The sequence below is a fragment of the Hermetia illucens genome, chromosome 3 (assembly GCF_905115235.1).
Source record: "Hermetia illucens chromosome 3, iHerIll2.2.curated.20191125, whole genome shotgun sequence".
Lineage (NCBI taxonomy): Eukaryota > Metazoa > Arthropoda > Insecta > Diptera > Stratiomyidae > Hermetia > Hermetia illucens.
Window position 1 is genome coordinate 96,768,030 of NC_051851.1, and position 12,891 is coordinate 96,780,920.

The 12,891-nt window shown below is 39.8% G+C and overlaps 1 protein-coding gene across 2 annotated transcripts; it reads right to left on the minus strand.

Moving 5' to 3' along the window:
* Positions 1-206: 206 nt before the first annotated feature.
* LOC119650650 (transcriptional adapter 2B) lies at positions 207-12,866 on the minus strand. 2 transcript variants are annotated; one of them, XM_038053584.1, is made up of 6 exons: positions 12,792-12,866; positions 12,618-12,715; positions 11,987-12,508; positions 1,925-2,275; positions 1,364-1,428; positions 207-1,291 (listed from the first exon to the last, which is right to left on the minus strand). In XM_038053584.1, the coding sequence occupies exons 1-6, from the start codon at positions 12,796-12,798 to the stop codon at positions 763-765; spliced, it is 1,572 nt and encodes a 523-aa protein (XP_037909512.1). In that variant the 5' UTR covers positions 12,799-12,866; the 3' UTR covers positions 207-762. The 2 variants fall into 2 exon arrangements, with proteins under 2 accessions (XP_037909512.1, XP_037909513.1); XM_038053585.1 differs by having other exon boundaries at positions 1,036-1,291; positions 1,364-1,492.
* Positions 12,867-12,891: the final 25 nt, after the last annotated feature.

Here is a 12,891-nt window from a genome sequence, read left to right on the forward strand (position 1 = left end):
TTGCCAGTCTAAACAATTCAAGAGTCCGTAATCCGTAGAATATTTTGGAAACAAACCTAAACGAAATGAGGGAGATCTATTGTGTAATTCTTTTCAATTTTGGTTGGCAACCTAAGGTACACAAAAATTGATGATTCTCTTCAGTGGATAACCAGTTGAGACATGCGGCATCTGCACATCCAACGAATAGGGATAAATAGATGAACGACTTTTCAGAAATTAATTAATTTATTTTTAAGCGATTTTCATCCTTTGTACATTTTTTTGTTCGTTTATTCAAAATTGATTCGGGTCTCTAAAACGGTAAACCTATTTTCGCAGTAGAGTATATGCGTACATGAACAAATAACAGTATTATGATTTAAGATGCAAGTTTCTCTCTAAACTAAATTGTGTCTAGTTTCTAAGATTAAACGAACAATACAATATTAGAACACTACTTAAAGGATTTACGTAACCAAAATGCGATACGTTGGAAATGAATGAAAATTAAAATTTGAACAGATTCCACTACAACTCAGGCTGTGTGCAACAGTTTATTTTTCGAATGGCTTGCGAAACATCGAATTTGCATGTCGAAAATGCACACATTTATAAGCCAATAGCAGAAAGACAGCCAAATGAGGATGATCTCCAAGAAGGGAAACTAGTTTCGCATATTCATAAAACAGTAATCGTTACACTCAGAAAGAATGAAAGGCGCAAATCTAATAGATATTCAAATAAATGTGAATAAATAAAAATATTGCTATTATGGAAAAACTAATGACTCAGCCAGCCCGCTTTAATAAGGTATTTGCGAATAGTATTCTCTATGGGTGAACTCGACACCGGTGCACCACTCAATAACACAGTTTTCAAAGTTATATAGACAGTTGGGGGTAGGTTTAATGCTGAGCACAATTTCTTTTCGTTACCCGACAGGAGACTCTCCCCGGGCTGAAGTTGTTGCTGCTGCTGGTGATTCTGTTGCTGTTGTGTGGCTGCAAGAGGTTGGTTCTTGCTGGGATTGCTGCTGTTCGCATTGAACATTTGTTCTTGTCTGTTTACGTTTCCCACGGCATTTCCTTGGTTTGGCTGTTGTTGCGCTGTCAGGTAGCTGCTGTTGGCTTGGGCCGTCGTTGTCGGCGTCATCATCGTCGTCAACTGACTCGATGGACCCGACGATCCCCGATAGCTATCCAAGGAGTTTTTGTTGGGCAATGATGCGTCGGAGTAAGGCTGGTCGACGGTGCGGTGCGTGGGATTTTGCCCGATGGAAACGGAACTTTCGTTTGCGCCGGCGGATTCGCTGTTATATGAAACAATCACGTGTTTTTATCAACTGACTTCCTACAGGTTATAAATATCGATTTCTACTTACCCCTTTTTGCTGATTTGTTGCGAGTGCGAGGACGATCCGGGCCGGTTTCCAGCCGATTGAAGGTCCTGTCAAACATTTTCGAATACAACCAGTGATTTGTTGACCGTTCGACTCAATTATACACTTGAGCTTTATATCGCCAAAATATCGGTAAAAGCATAGAAAAATAAAAGAATTTGTTTTGAGTGAACCGTCTAAAACTTGAAGCTTTTTTGAATATCTAGGCAAATCGTGGATTTCTATAACATCTACGAGCAATCACGAATCGCACGACCAATTTCAGTACATATATTCTAAAACATGAATTGCACTTGTTTTGGGATAAGTTAAAGGTAGAGTCGACGTGTAATATATTTTAGCGATATATGCAAGTAACTGGTGTACAATTGAAACAAATAACCATTCGCACTCTTTCACTTCAAATTTACTTCAGATACCCAATTCAAATAAACGCGAATGTTTTTTTTTGAATCGTTTATCGGAAACAAATATGGTATCAACTAGCACACAAAAATCAATCAGGCGTACAAAACTGTTAACACACATTTTTCATATACTTACCGTTTTTCCATGGCCATATGGGCCTGTATTTTTATATGGTGCAGCGGCAGCATGCTGTTCAAAGTGAACACACTCGTCGATCCTTGTTAGGCCGTTCGAGCGATATCGATTCAATTCCGACAATCGAATCCTCAGTTCACGTTCGCGTTCAATAGAGGCCAACAGTCTTTCATACTCGTATGCAGTATAAAACTGAGCAAATACGCGGAATCTGTCACGGAAGTCACGTTGCTCACGAGTTAAATGCAATGCTTTATGTGTACCGCGAAAAAAGTTTGCGGCAAGTTGATAATCTCTTACTAGACGTTTCCTACGAGCACGTTCGCGTAGACGTCGCGTGTATATATCAACCTGAAAAACAGAACATTTTACTTTTAGATGTACAGGATTCAAATACAAATTAGATTATTAAGGGGGGTTTGCATTAGAGGGCCTGGTTTTTTCTTTAGTGGAAAGAATTAACTGGAACAATCAAATTTGCACATCATATCGGTTATATTTCAAACAACTTTTGAGAATTCTTTCGAAAAATGTAAGCCAAAAATTAAAAAAATAAGCGACTTTATTCCACTGAATGTGGTCGTAACTAGAGTTCTCCAACCACGGGACGTGTAGCGACTCCAATTTTCACCTGAAGCCAAAAACTTTCAATTTTACACTATTAACTAATTTTCTAAGAATATGAACCTCAAATAGTCAAAATCAAAGATTTTACTGTTGTTAATTTTTTTTTTCGCGATTTCAATATGTTTTTTTAAAGGTAATTCAAAAAAGAGAGTACCCTTAAAGATATGATATTGTCCCAAATGTATTCCTGGCAAGATATAAAGAATCATATGTCGCAATGTCATAATGATCGCGTTATTACTTTTTAAGTGAGAATGGAAAAAGTTATTTTGAAAAAAAAAAAAACAAATTGTTTCGGTTAAAAAAGTATTTCGCACTCGTAATTATTGGGTTGTTGCATATGAAATGGCCGATTTGGCAATCAAGTGAAGTTAGGTGCGATTTTGCTGTATCAAACCACCGCTGGCACTGTTGGTGTCGGGTAATGAATTATAAATACTCCTACATTTAATCAAGGAGTCATTTCAGTTTTGAACATCGTTGTGATAACAGTGAATAAAAAGGAACAAGTCGGGAAACCGGAAGCTGGACGCTTCAGGTACAAAAGGTTTTGTGTATTTCTTAGTACGTAGCACATAATATATCCATATATTATGTGAGAGTATCCACTTTCAGGTAATATTGACATTCATAGTCTTCAATTTTCAAAGAAGCAAAAACTTTGACGTATTATAACTTTGTTAGTAATAGTACCATTTCCCCCAAACTTGGTAAGATCGTGGCGCTAGGATGAATTTAAGGGGGGTTTGCAGCCAATCACAAAAAATTATAGTAATATACTATTATTAACTTTATTTGAACAGATATCGGTATGGAAGGTATTTCGGAGCGCAGGCACTATATAGTGGCAGCCTCCTGATTTTTTTCAGATTTTTCGGTTGGGTAGCTTCTGAGAATGGCCCCCACAAAGAAATGATCACTTTCAACTCCCCGCACTCTCCACTTTTCCAACAAATGTAAAAACTACGACCGGCTTCGAAAAATACCAACCGAGACCTTTAATTTGATACCCCACATGACTATATTTGATGAAAAAAGTTTTTACACCCCTCTTTTGCATGTATGGGGAAACCCCCTTTAAATTCAAATTCAAGGATGTAACTCACTGTATGTGTGAGCGTTCACAATACCACCTTTCTACTAAATTTGGTGTCAATGGCCATAACCGTCTCCGAGAAAAATGCGTATGACGGACAGACAGACAGTAAACCGATTTTAATAAAGTTTTGTATTTTGTGTAAACACAAAACCTTAAAAAGGATTGAAAAGAACGCCAAGAACGTATACTTTTTTTCGGCGAGTTGGAGGTCCCACCAACTGAAGACGACGGACAAATACTACCACCACCAAGTATAGAATTCAATTCATCGGTTTAAAAATCATAAGTCGTCACGAGCCGATGGATTTACAGCCGAATTGGTTAAATATTGAGGCGACCAATTACACCAAGTGGTTCATTAACTTGTGCTCACGGTGTGGGACAGCAAATCAATGCCTGATGACTGGCAAAGAGGCATTATCTGTCTCATACATAAAAAGGGAGATATCACACAGTGCAGCAACTATAGATGTATCACGTTGCTGAGTACCATCTATAAGATATTCTCCACTATCTTGCTAGGCCGGATAGCCCCATACCTCCAGCACATCATTGGCCCATACCAAAGGGGCTTCACTCCAGGCAAATCAGCAACAGATCAGATTTTCTCTCTGCGATGGAAAAACTGTTGGAATATGGACATCAGTTGCGCCGTCTTTTCATCGACTTTAAACCCGCCTATGATAGCATAGCCAGGGTAAAACTGTACACGGCCATGAGAGAATTTGATATCCCGACTAGGCTGACCCTGACCAATGTGCGAGGACAGAAAAACGCAGCAGGATCACTCTCACGACTATAAGACATCAAAAACGGTCTACGACAAGGGGATGCCTTATCATGCATCCTCTTTAACCTGGCCCTCGAGAAAGTGATCGTTATTGTGAGGTAAATGCAAGAGGCACGATCCTCCCCCTAACTACTGGCCTATGCTAACAATATCGACATCATGCGAAGAACCACCCGAGACATACAAACTGCCTTCATCCAGATCGAGCAGGCGGCGTGAGATCTTGGGCTGCACACCAATGAAGGCAAAATAAAGTATATGAAGGCAACGTCAGCACCAAAAACCAACCAACCAACATCAAACCGCTTTGACCAAAGCGGGAAGAATAAAGATAGGAGAATACAACTTTGAGACCGTAGACAATTTCTCCTATCTAGGGTCGAAAATCACAACCGTTAACAGCTACGATGATGAAATCCGCGCACGGTTGTTGTCAGCCAACAGAGCTTCTTTCAGCTTACAAAAACTGTTCCGCTCGAATCGTCTCACCAAAGGGTCAAAGCTCTTACTGTACAAGACAATGATCTTGCCAGTCCTCATGTATTCCTCGGAAACTTGGGTTCTTAGCAAGAAAAATTGCAAACTCTTGGCCGCGTTCGAGAGAAGGATCTTCCGAAGAATGTTTGGCTCCCTACATAAGGATGGACGATTCCGTAGCCTACATAACGACGAAATCTGTGAGCGATACTATGACTGTCAAATTGTGATTAAAATCCGGCTCAAATGGTTTCGTGGGCGGGTCATTTAATCCGTATGGATGAGGATGATCCAGCCCGGAAAGCCTATAAGGGCAATATCTATGGTAGAAACGAAGACGAGGCAGACCCTGCCTGAGATGGAGCGAAGGCGTAGGTTAGGACGCCAGACAGCTTTTAGGGACTTCGGCGCAAAATCGGGATGTCTAGAGTTCTTTATTAAGGCAGGCCCAGACCGCATACCGGTTGTTGCACCGTTAATGATGATGAATGCTGATGACTTACTAGCACCAGCTTTCCGCTGAAAGAGCTTTGCGGTACTAGACGCTCGTGTATATAATTTGGCGAGTCCACAGAGATTCCTGGACCATAAATTATATTACATACTCGTGAGCATGTCGCTCAACTGCACAAGAAACAAGACGATAACGTTGACAACCAATATTGTGAAGCGGACAGTTGGACCGTTATAAGGAGATTCAACCTAACAGGAAAAAAATCGGCGATGCAGGCGACAATCCGACCTTATGACTGGAAGCAATACAAATCCAAGCACATCCAAAAGGATACAATCAAAGTCAAAAACACGAAATATGATGCCCCATTGGTTTCAAACGAGACGAGGATGGGAAAAAACTAGAGGTTGGAACGGAATACAAGCAGTGGCTAACGGATTCTGAAAGAAACAAAGATAAACCTTCAGTGCAGTAAAGCCGCAATAGCTCCAATTATCTCGACTTGTGAGTGCGTAGGTAAGTTAATACAGTTTTCATAGCAAGGCCAGGATATGAATATATACATTGATATTTACTGAATACGAATTCGAGCAATGCCACTGAATTATTATCTCTTCAGGGATATAGTGAGGTTGTCAGTAACGGAAATCCAGAAGGATATGAGCGGGACTATCTAATTTATTTAATGAATGCCAATACATAGAAAGTATATTTCTAGTTACATATTGTCCTTGGAGAAAGGAGCATGGCTTAACTTACGCTTAAAACTTAGGAAGGAGAGAGAGGACCCAAGCTGCAGAGCGTAGGACCAGCATAGTACCAGGATCGGAGAGTGAAAGTAAATATCGAGCGCCGCGAAAGGAACTTCAAACATTTCCGCACTACGTGTATTACGAAAGGCGATGCGTAAAATAATATCGGAGTTGGCAAAGCAGTTTATCAGGCGATTACAAAATTTGAAGAGGGTACACATATCAAAGAAGATATGGCGTTGCTATAGGGAAGAGAGATTGAGGGCGCGAAGCCGTGACGAATAGTATACACGGGTAAGGTCCTTGTTGAAAAAGATCTGGGTAAATTTACATTGTACAGCTTCAGGGGCGGGACTGTTTAGCACTAGTCAAGGATGTTTCTGACAAGGGAGTTGAAAAATGTTACGGAAGACTGAAATGAGGTAAAGCCCGACATTTTGGAAGCTTGATTGACGATGACAATGAAGTGGGAACTAAAACGAAATTTGTCATCGAAGATTACTTCCAAGTTGGGAAACGTCAGTAGTGAAAGGGGCTGTCCGCAAAGAGAGTAGGGAAGAGCTTGATGGGAATTTTGTGGCAGTATTTCTTTCAATTTTCTTTCTAACTGGGTAGAATATAGTAATGTGATCTCAATAGCCATCCCACAATCATTTTTTTTGTGAAGGCGAGTCAAAAAATTTCGTACAAGTCGCTACCAATAAGAAGGCACAAAACAGCATATTTTTCATATGAATTGTACTTGCGATAACACGTTTTTCCGGATACTTTTTGATTTCTGTATTTCTTTTACAAAAACATTTGAATAGACATTTGTCGCATTAGTACCTAGCGTGTATCGTATGTGCATATACTGAGAGAGGGAGAGAATATTTACTTTCACGTGATAATGACATTCAGTACCCTAAATTTGCACAGAACCGACAACTTTCACCTATATAACCTTGCTACTAATAGTGCGATTTCCAAAAAACTTGGTAGAATCATGCTCTATTATTATAGCCTATATTGTTGCAAAATTGCACGATTCTAAGATGACTATATTTTCTGAAAAAAATTACACCCCGTTTTATATGTATGCCCCCCTCCCCTTAACCACCCAAAAAAAAGCTACGTTGCTTACCACCAGGATATGCGGGTATCCAAGCACAAATTTAAAAGTAATATACTATAGCGTGAAATAAGTTCATATGTCAGATATTGACTAAATTATGGTTCATGAAGATATTTAAGCTGAATGAAATAATATATAGTGAGTTTTGTATTATATTATTGAATTACAAATAGTGGTGTGTAATTCTAAATCAGGTATAACATCCAGTGTACCTTCTTAATTCATGTAAGGTCAGGTTACTTGAATTGAAAAGATAAGTAAAAAGAAGGATCTCTATATTCTCTGATATCTGAGAAATATTCTGGAATAGTTCTGCAACAAATTTATACATTCTGGAGTCAGTTAGTGTAGTACGACTCGTTTACTCGAGGAAGAAAGATATAAACGTCGCGCAGCTGTTACCAGCACAGCTCAGGTATTTCGGTATGTTTATCAGTATCATGTGTTCATAGATTGTAGGTGTTTTTGAAAATTCTTTTGTAAAAATAATTTTATATGTAAAACAATAGACACAGTGACAAGCATTGAATTTTTGAGGTAACATATACAAAACAAAATATTTGCTGCACTAATATGGGTATAAAGCTTTTATAAGACCATGATGATCTAGTTATAAATTATTATGTTTTATAGAAAAACTAAAACCGGTTTCGATACCATAGGCCAAATGTCCGTGAGGTAGCTCAACGGCGAAAGTGCAGATGGTCGCTGGCGTTTTTCCTTAATACCCTTGATATTGTCTTTCTTGTTGATTACATCTTTTATTCCGAAAATTAAATAAAGTTATTCCTACAAAGAACAACCAACGACGACTTTTAATATCATCAAAATCAAAAGATTATGCGAAATCAACCAATGAAATTTCCGATCGAAAATTAAGAGAACAAACCAATTGTAGTAGAGGTTACTGCTGCCAATTGACTGGGAGACCACACTAGCAGAAATTTTGTAGTAGGGTCATGCCTTATTTGCCGTATTCGCACATGAAGACAAAGAACTGTTGTGATAAGGGTAAACAGCTCCTTTTGATAAACATTTGGCAAAAATAATTAAATGTTTAGAATGGAATTAAAAAATTCAAATTTTGTTGAAAAAACTACTTATTGCAATGCAATAATCTCATTATTGTTTTGTATTACTGCGTTAACGTCGAAAAATCAATTTTCTTCTGTAACGATGATATTATGAACATAGTTATTATTATAATCATCGTACTCACATATATACTTCATAAACAACTAAAAATAAATATAATCTATTATAATTTATTTATCTAATATCTATTCACATTTGCCTAGAAACATTTTTGGTTTATGATATAATACATGAATAACATGAATTTTGTATATGGGTACCCCGGGTGGATTATACGTATGGAAGAAAATTGTTGAATGCATGATTCGATCGAAAATTGGCCCAATCGTGAAGGTCTGAGAAGGTTTAAGCCAAATTGTCTAAGATCGAAAGTAATTTAACAAACTCTAGGTCGATGGGTGTGTGTGTGTGGGAGATGGTGCAGAAGCTATAGCTTCTGAGCACACAGGCTCATTATACTCGCCTACCCCATCTAACGGAATATTCAGGATATGTTAACATATCGCAGGATATCCATTAGTGGATGTGATACTACCGGGCGCAACTGGAGAACATCGGCACCAAAGATCTCATGCCTGATGCATCCATGGGCGGGGCACTCACGTAGGAAATGGTCCGCGGATTCCGCTTGAAGAATTCCTACTCTGAATATATGCCCAGATAGTAAATAATGCCCACAATGCTCCTGTTTTTCGACAGGATAAACTTTGCGGTACGTATGTTGGGTTCTGGCAGGAAAAGTTTAGTGTGTCTAGAACCATTTAGGTTCTGGCACCTCTCATTGTGGGAAGTTTGTTCCCAATTTTTGAAGGCAGCCTTAGCCAATGCTGCTGGCACTCCAATTGCTGGTTCCGGTCAAGGCATGGGGGGCATCTGAGATTTAATTTCCCACGATGCTACAGTGACCAGGTACCCAGAGTAGTTCCACCGTATTGAATCTAGAGATATATTTCAAACGGTTTTTGCATTTCTGAACGATTTTCGAGGTGATCAAAGGACTACTCGACGCCATCAATACAGCTTGGCTATCATTGCAGATTGGGATGCGCATCCTCTTCAACCGCTCGTCAATCACTCAATTTGCCGCCTTAGGATCGCATAAACTTCGGCTTGAAAAACGGTTGCATTTTGTCCAAAAGGAAAAGCCCACGTCTCATTTTTATTCGAGAGGTAGACTCCGGCTCCAGAACCTCCTTTTCTATTTTTAAGCCATCGGTCTAGAGGACTTCCGTATATACCGCCACGCGTTCCTCGGGACTTCTAGTTTACGGTGAAAACCTTTTTGTCTCACCTTAACCCACCACACTACGGTTGCATAAGCGAACATCGGTCTAATGATAGCAACATATATCCACATTACCACATGAGGCCTGAACGCCATGTCGAGGCAAAGGTCCGTCTGCACAGCTCATAAGCTGTGAGAGCTTGTTCCATATTTACATATACATGTTTGCTCCAAAGTTGCTTTTTATCTAGAGTGACTCCCAGATATTTCACTTCTTCGGAGAGTTGAAGGGTAGTATCCCTCATCCGAGGGAGGAAAAGTCCATCCAGTTTTCTCCTTTTTGTGAATAATACCATTGGCGTTTTATTTGGATTAACTGAAAGACCATGCCTGAGGCACCAACTGTCTATCAGATCAACGGCACCTTGTATATTTCTACACACCGTTACAAAACCCCGAACAGCTAGCACAGCCACGTCATCAGCATAAATTGTTCGTATAGTAGTGTGAGTCGATGAGCACACTCCACAGAAGTGGCGAAAGCAGACCTCCTTGGGGCAGCCTTTTGTCGCTTCTGCTGTTAGATAGCGATCGACACCCACCTCAGCGCATAGCAATTTCTACGTTAGCATTCCATGAATCCACTTAATTAAAGCATTATCAACAACATGCACTCTGGCTGTATCACATTGTTTTTGAACAGGCACACAGTCAAACGCCCCTTCAATGTCCACAAACACCCCCATCGTGTACTCACCATTCAGAGTTGCATCCTCTATCTTTGTAATCAAAGAATAGAGAGCAGACTCACAGGACTAAGTGCGTTCCCACAAATGTGACGCTCGACCAGTTTCTCCAAACCTTTCAGCAAGAATGAAGTCAAGCTGATCTGTCTGAAGTTCTTTGGATTAGAGTAGTCATTTTTCCCAGTTTTCGGTATGAAGAGTACCTTAACATTTTGCCAAGAGGGAACCACGTAGCCCAGAACAAGACTTCTTCGAAAAATATTTCTTAGAGGTTGCTCTAAGTGCTCCATACTCTCTTTTAGCATTGCTGGATAGATGCCATCCTGGGAACACATTTTCCAAAGGTGGCTAAAAGGGGAAGGAATTTGGGTTACGAGAAACCTGCAAACTTCAAAACCACTTTGCTAACGAAAAGTCGAAACACTCCCCGGATAGCAGCTGTAGTCCCAATTCTTTCAGTCGAGGCCGATTGACATGGAATTTGGGGTGGGAGTAAAGCGTGGCATAAGAAACAAAAGTTATGTACTGCCGATATCCGCCTCTCCCCTGGGAGACTGTGGCACCCCTAGCCCTGTGGTGGAATTTTTTTCGAAATAACCGCAGAAATCGATTAAATGGTCAATTATAACCAGAAAATATTTTATGAAAATTGTTCGAGCAGTTGTTCAATATGTCGTTTTTTCATAGAAAAAATGAATGTTTTTCAACGGATATGTGACTCTATGCACGTGTACATAGCTAAGAAGCTAAGAATCCGGGTAAATCTAATGTTTGGTATTATGCTATTGTTAATTTTATTTGAGCAGACATCGGAAAGGGATGTATTTCAAGGCCTAAATTTGATACAGATGTGAATTTTTTCAGATTTTCTGTTCCCCAAAAAACCAATAAAAAATAAAAAATGACATGTTTGAACACGAATAACTCGAGAACTACTGCTTTTATGAAAAATTTTCATTAAATATTTTTCGCTTAGAATTGACCATTAAATCGATTTTTGCAGTTTTTTTAGAAAAAAAAAAAACAACTGAGGCAGGGGGTACCACACCACCGAATCGAAACTATCTTATGCCACTCTCACCCCAAATTTTATGTCAATCGCTCTCAACTGAAAGAATACCATGGTCGCGCCCGTTTTCCAGCTTTCATGGTTAATGGCTGGAGCCTACGTAAACTTCTCGACAGCGTTATCGGAGACCTCCATAATGTTCAATTTTGTAACTTGAGCGAAAATTTGGTAATATAGACGAAACTTTCTGGGCATAAGCAGTTCTTTTGGTTTTGAAGGAAATTTCGTGTCGAAATATTATGCAGATGCCGAGAGAGCTCTGCAGTTACTTTCTATATTCCTGGAATAATAATCCCTATCAGTCCTAGCACTTGTTAGTGTGACAGAACGTCGGGAAACAAAATAAATACAAAATGAAAGCATAAATTGAACATTCTGCTCTTCAAGTCATTATATCAATATATCGGATAAGCTTCGTTAATTTCAGTTGAATTCAAAACCAGAACAAACTGAATTCTTTGCTACTTCACTAAAGGAATGTGAGCAGATATGATGAATAAATGAGGAACTATTTAGGTAACTGAGGCTAATATTTGTTTTGATAAGGGAACCCATTTTATCATCCCGCTTCGTAAAGCATATCCCTAGGAATTACAGAAATAATCGAGACTTACCTGTGCCAATTTAAGTATCAAGTCGGTGTCCTTATCATTTGGATTCAAAGTCAATGCTGACACAAGCTGCTCCGCCGTAGGATCGTATTCCCTTTCGAAGCCGTCTCGATTGGGCATGTACCCGAGCTGAGCAGCCTCCTCAGGCGTTACATCCAGTGGTGGCAGCTTATGTATGTTATTCGCTCCCAACGGACCACTGTCTTCCTCCACCGTGTGATCCGTCAAATGTGGGCGCTGGTGCTCGGAAGCCGGAATCCAAGTATGCCGTCCAATTGTTCCATTCAAATATTTGCTAATGTACTCTTCCTTAGCGTCCTCAGCGCTACGGGTCTCGATATGCTTTCTGATATCTTCCCAATTTCCGTATCCGTATTTCTCTATGGCGTCTAAGAGGCGCAACTCCTCTCGAGCTGACCAGGCATTTTTACCGCGAAATATCGTCAAAATTCCAGTGCCATTGTCCACGAATTGGTAGGCGTGATCACTGCGGTGCGGTCCAATCTCGGCACCAGAAGCAAAACACTAGAAATTGCAATAAAAATTTAGTATCAATATTTGGCGCACAAATTCAAATGGAGGGTGATTGTGTTTTGTTGACGTCAACCTTCATTTTCTGGAACTGTCACTTTACCTGCAAGCAAAGATCAAACGACGGGCATTCGGCACAATGTACACGCGTGCCGGGGATATCGTCCTGGCAATTAGTACAACTATACTTGGCGAACAATTCTGAAAAAAACATTCACATTAATTTCACAAGATAAATGTGTAAAATCAGTAAAAAGCCGAGAAAACAGCCACTCACCCGCCATCTTTGATTGACCACGGACTGCACCCAATTGATGTTCACTTGTAACTGCACTCCCGTAAACAGTTGTGCGATTCTCGTATGCGTGTCATACTGT

Bases quoted from the DNA above. Each gene is read 5' to 3' on its own strand.
- LOC119650650 (XM_038053584.1), bottom strand. The intron at 12,509-12,617 runs GTAAAGTGACAG...TGCAATTTCTAG, and splicing joins CGTTTGATCTTTGCTTGCAG to TGTTTTGCTTCTGGTGCCGA. The intron at 1,429-1,924 runs GTAAGTATATGA...AATGTTTGACAG, and splicing joins CATATGGCCATGGAAAAACG to GACCTTCAATCGGCTGGAAA.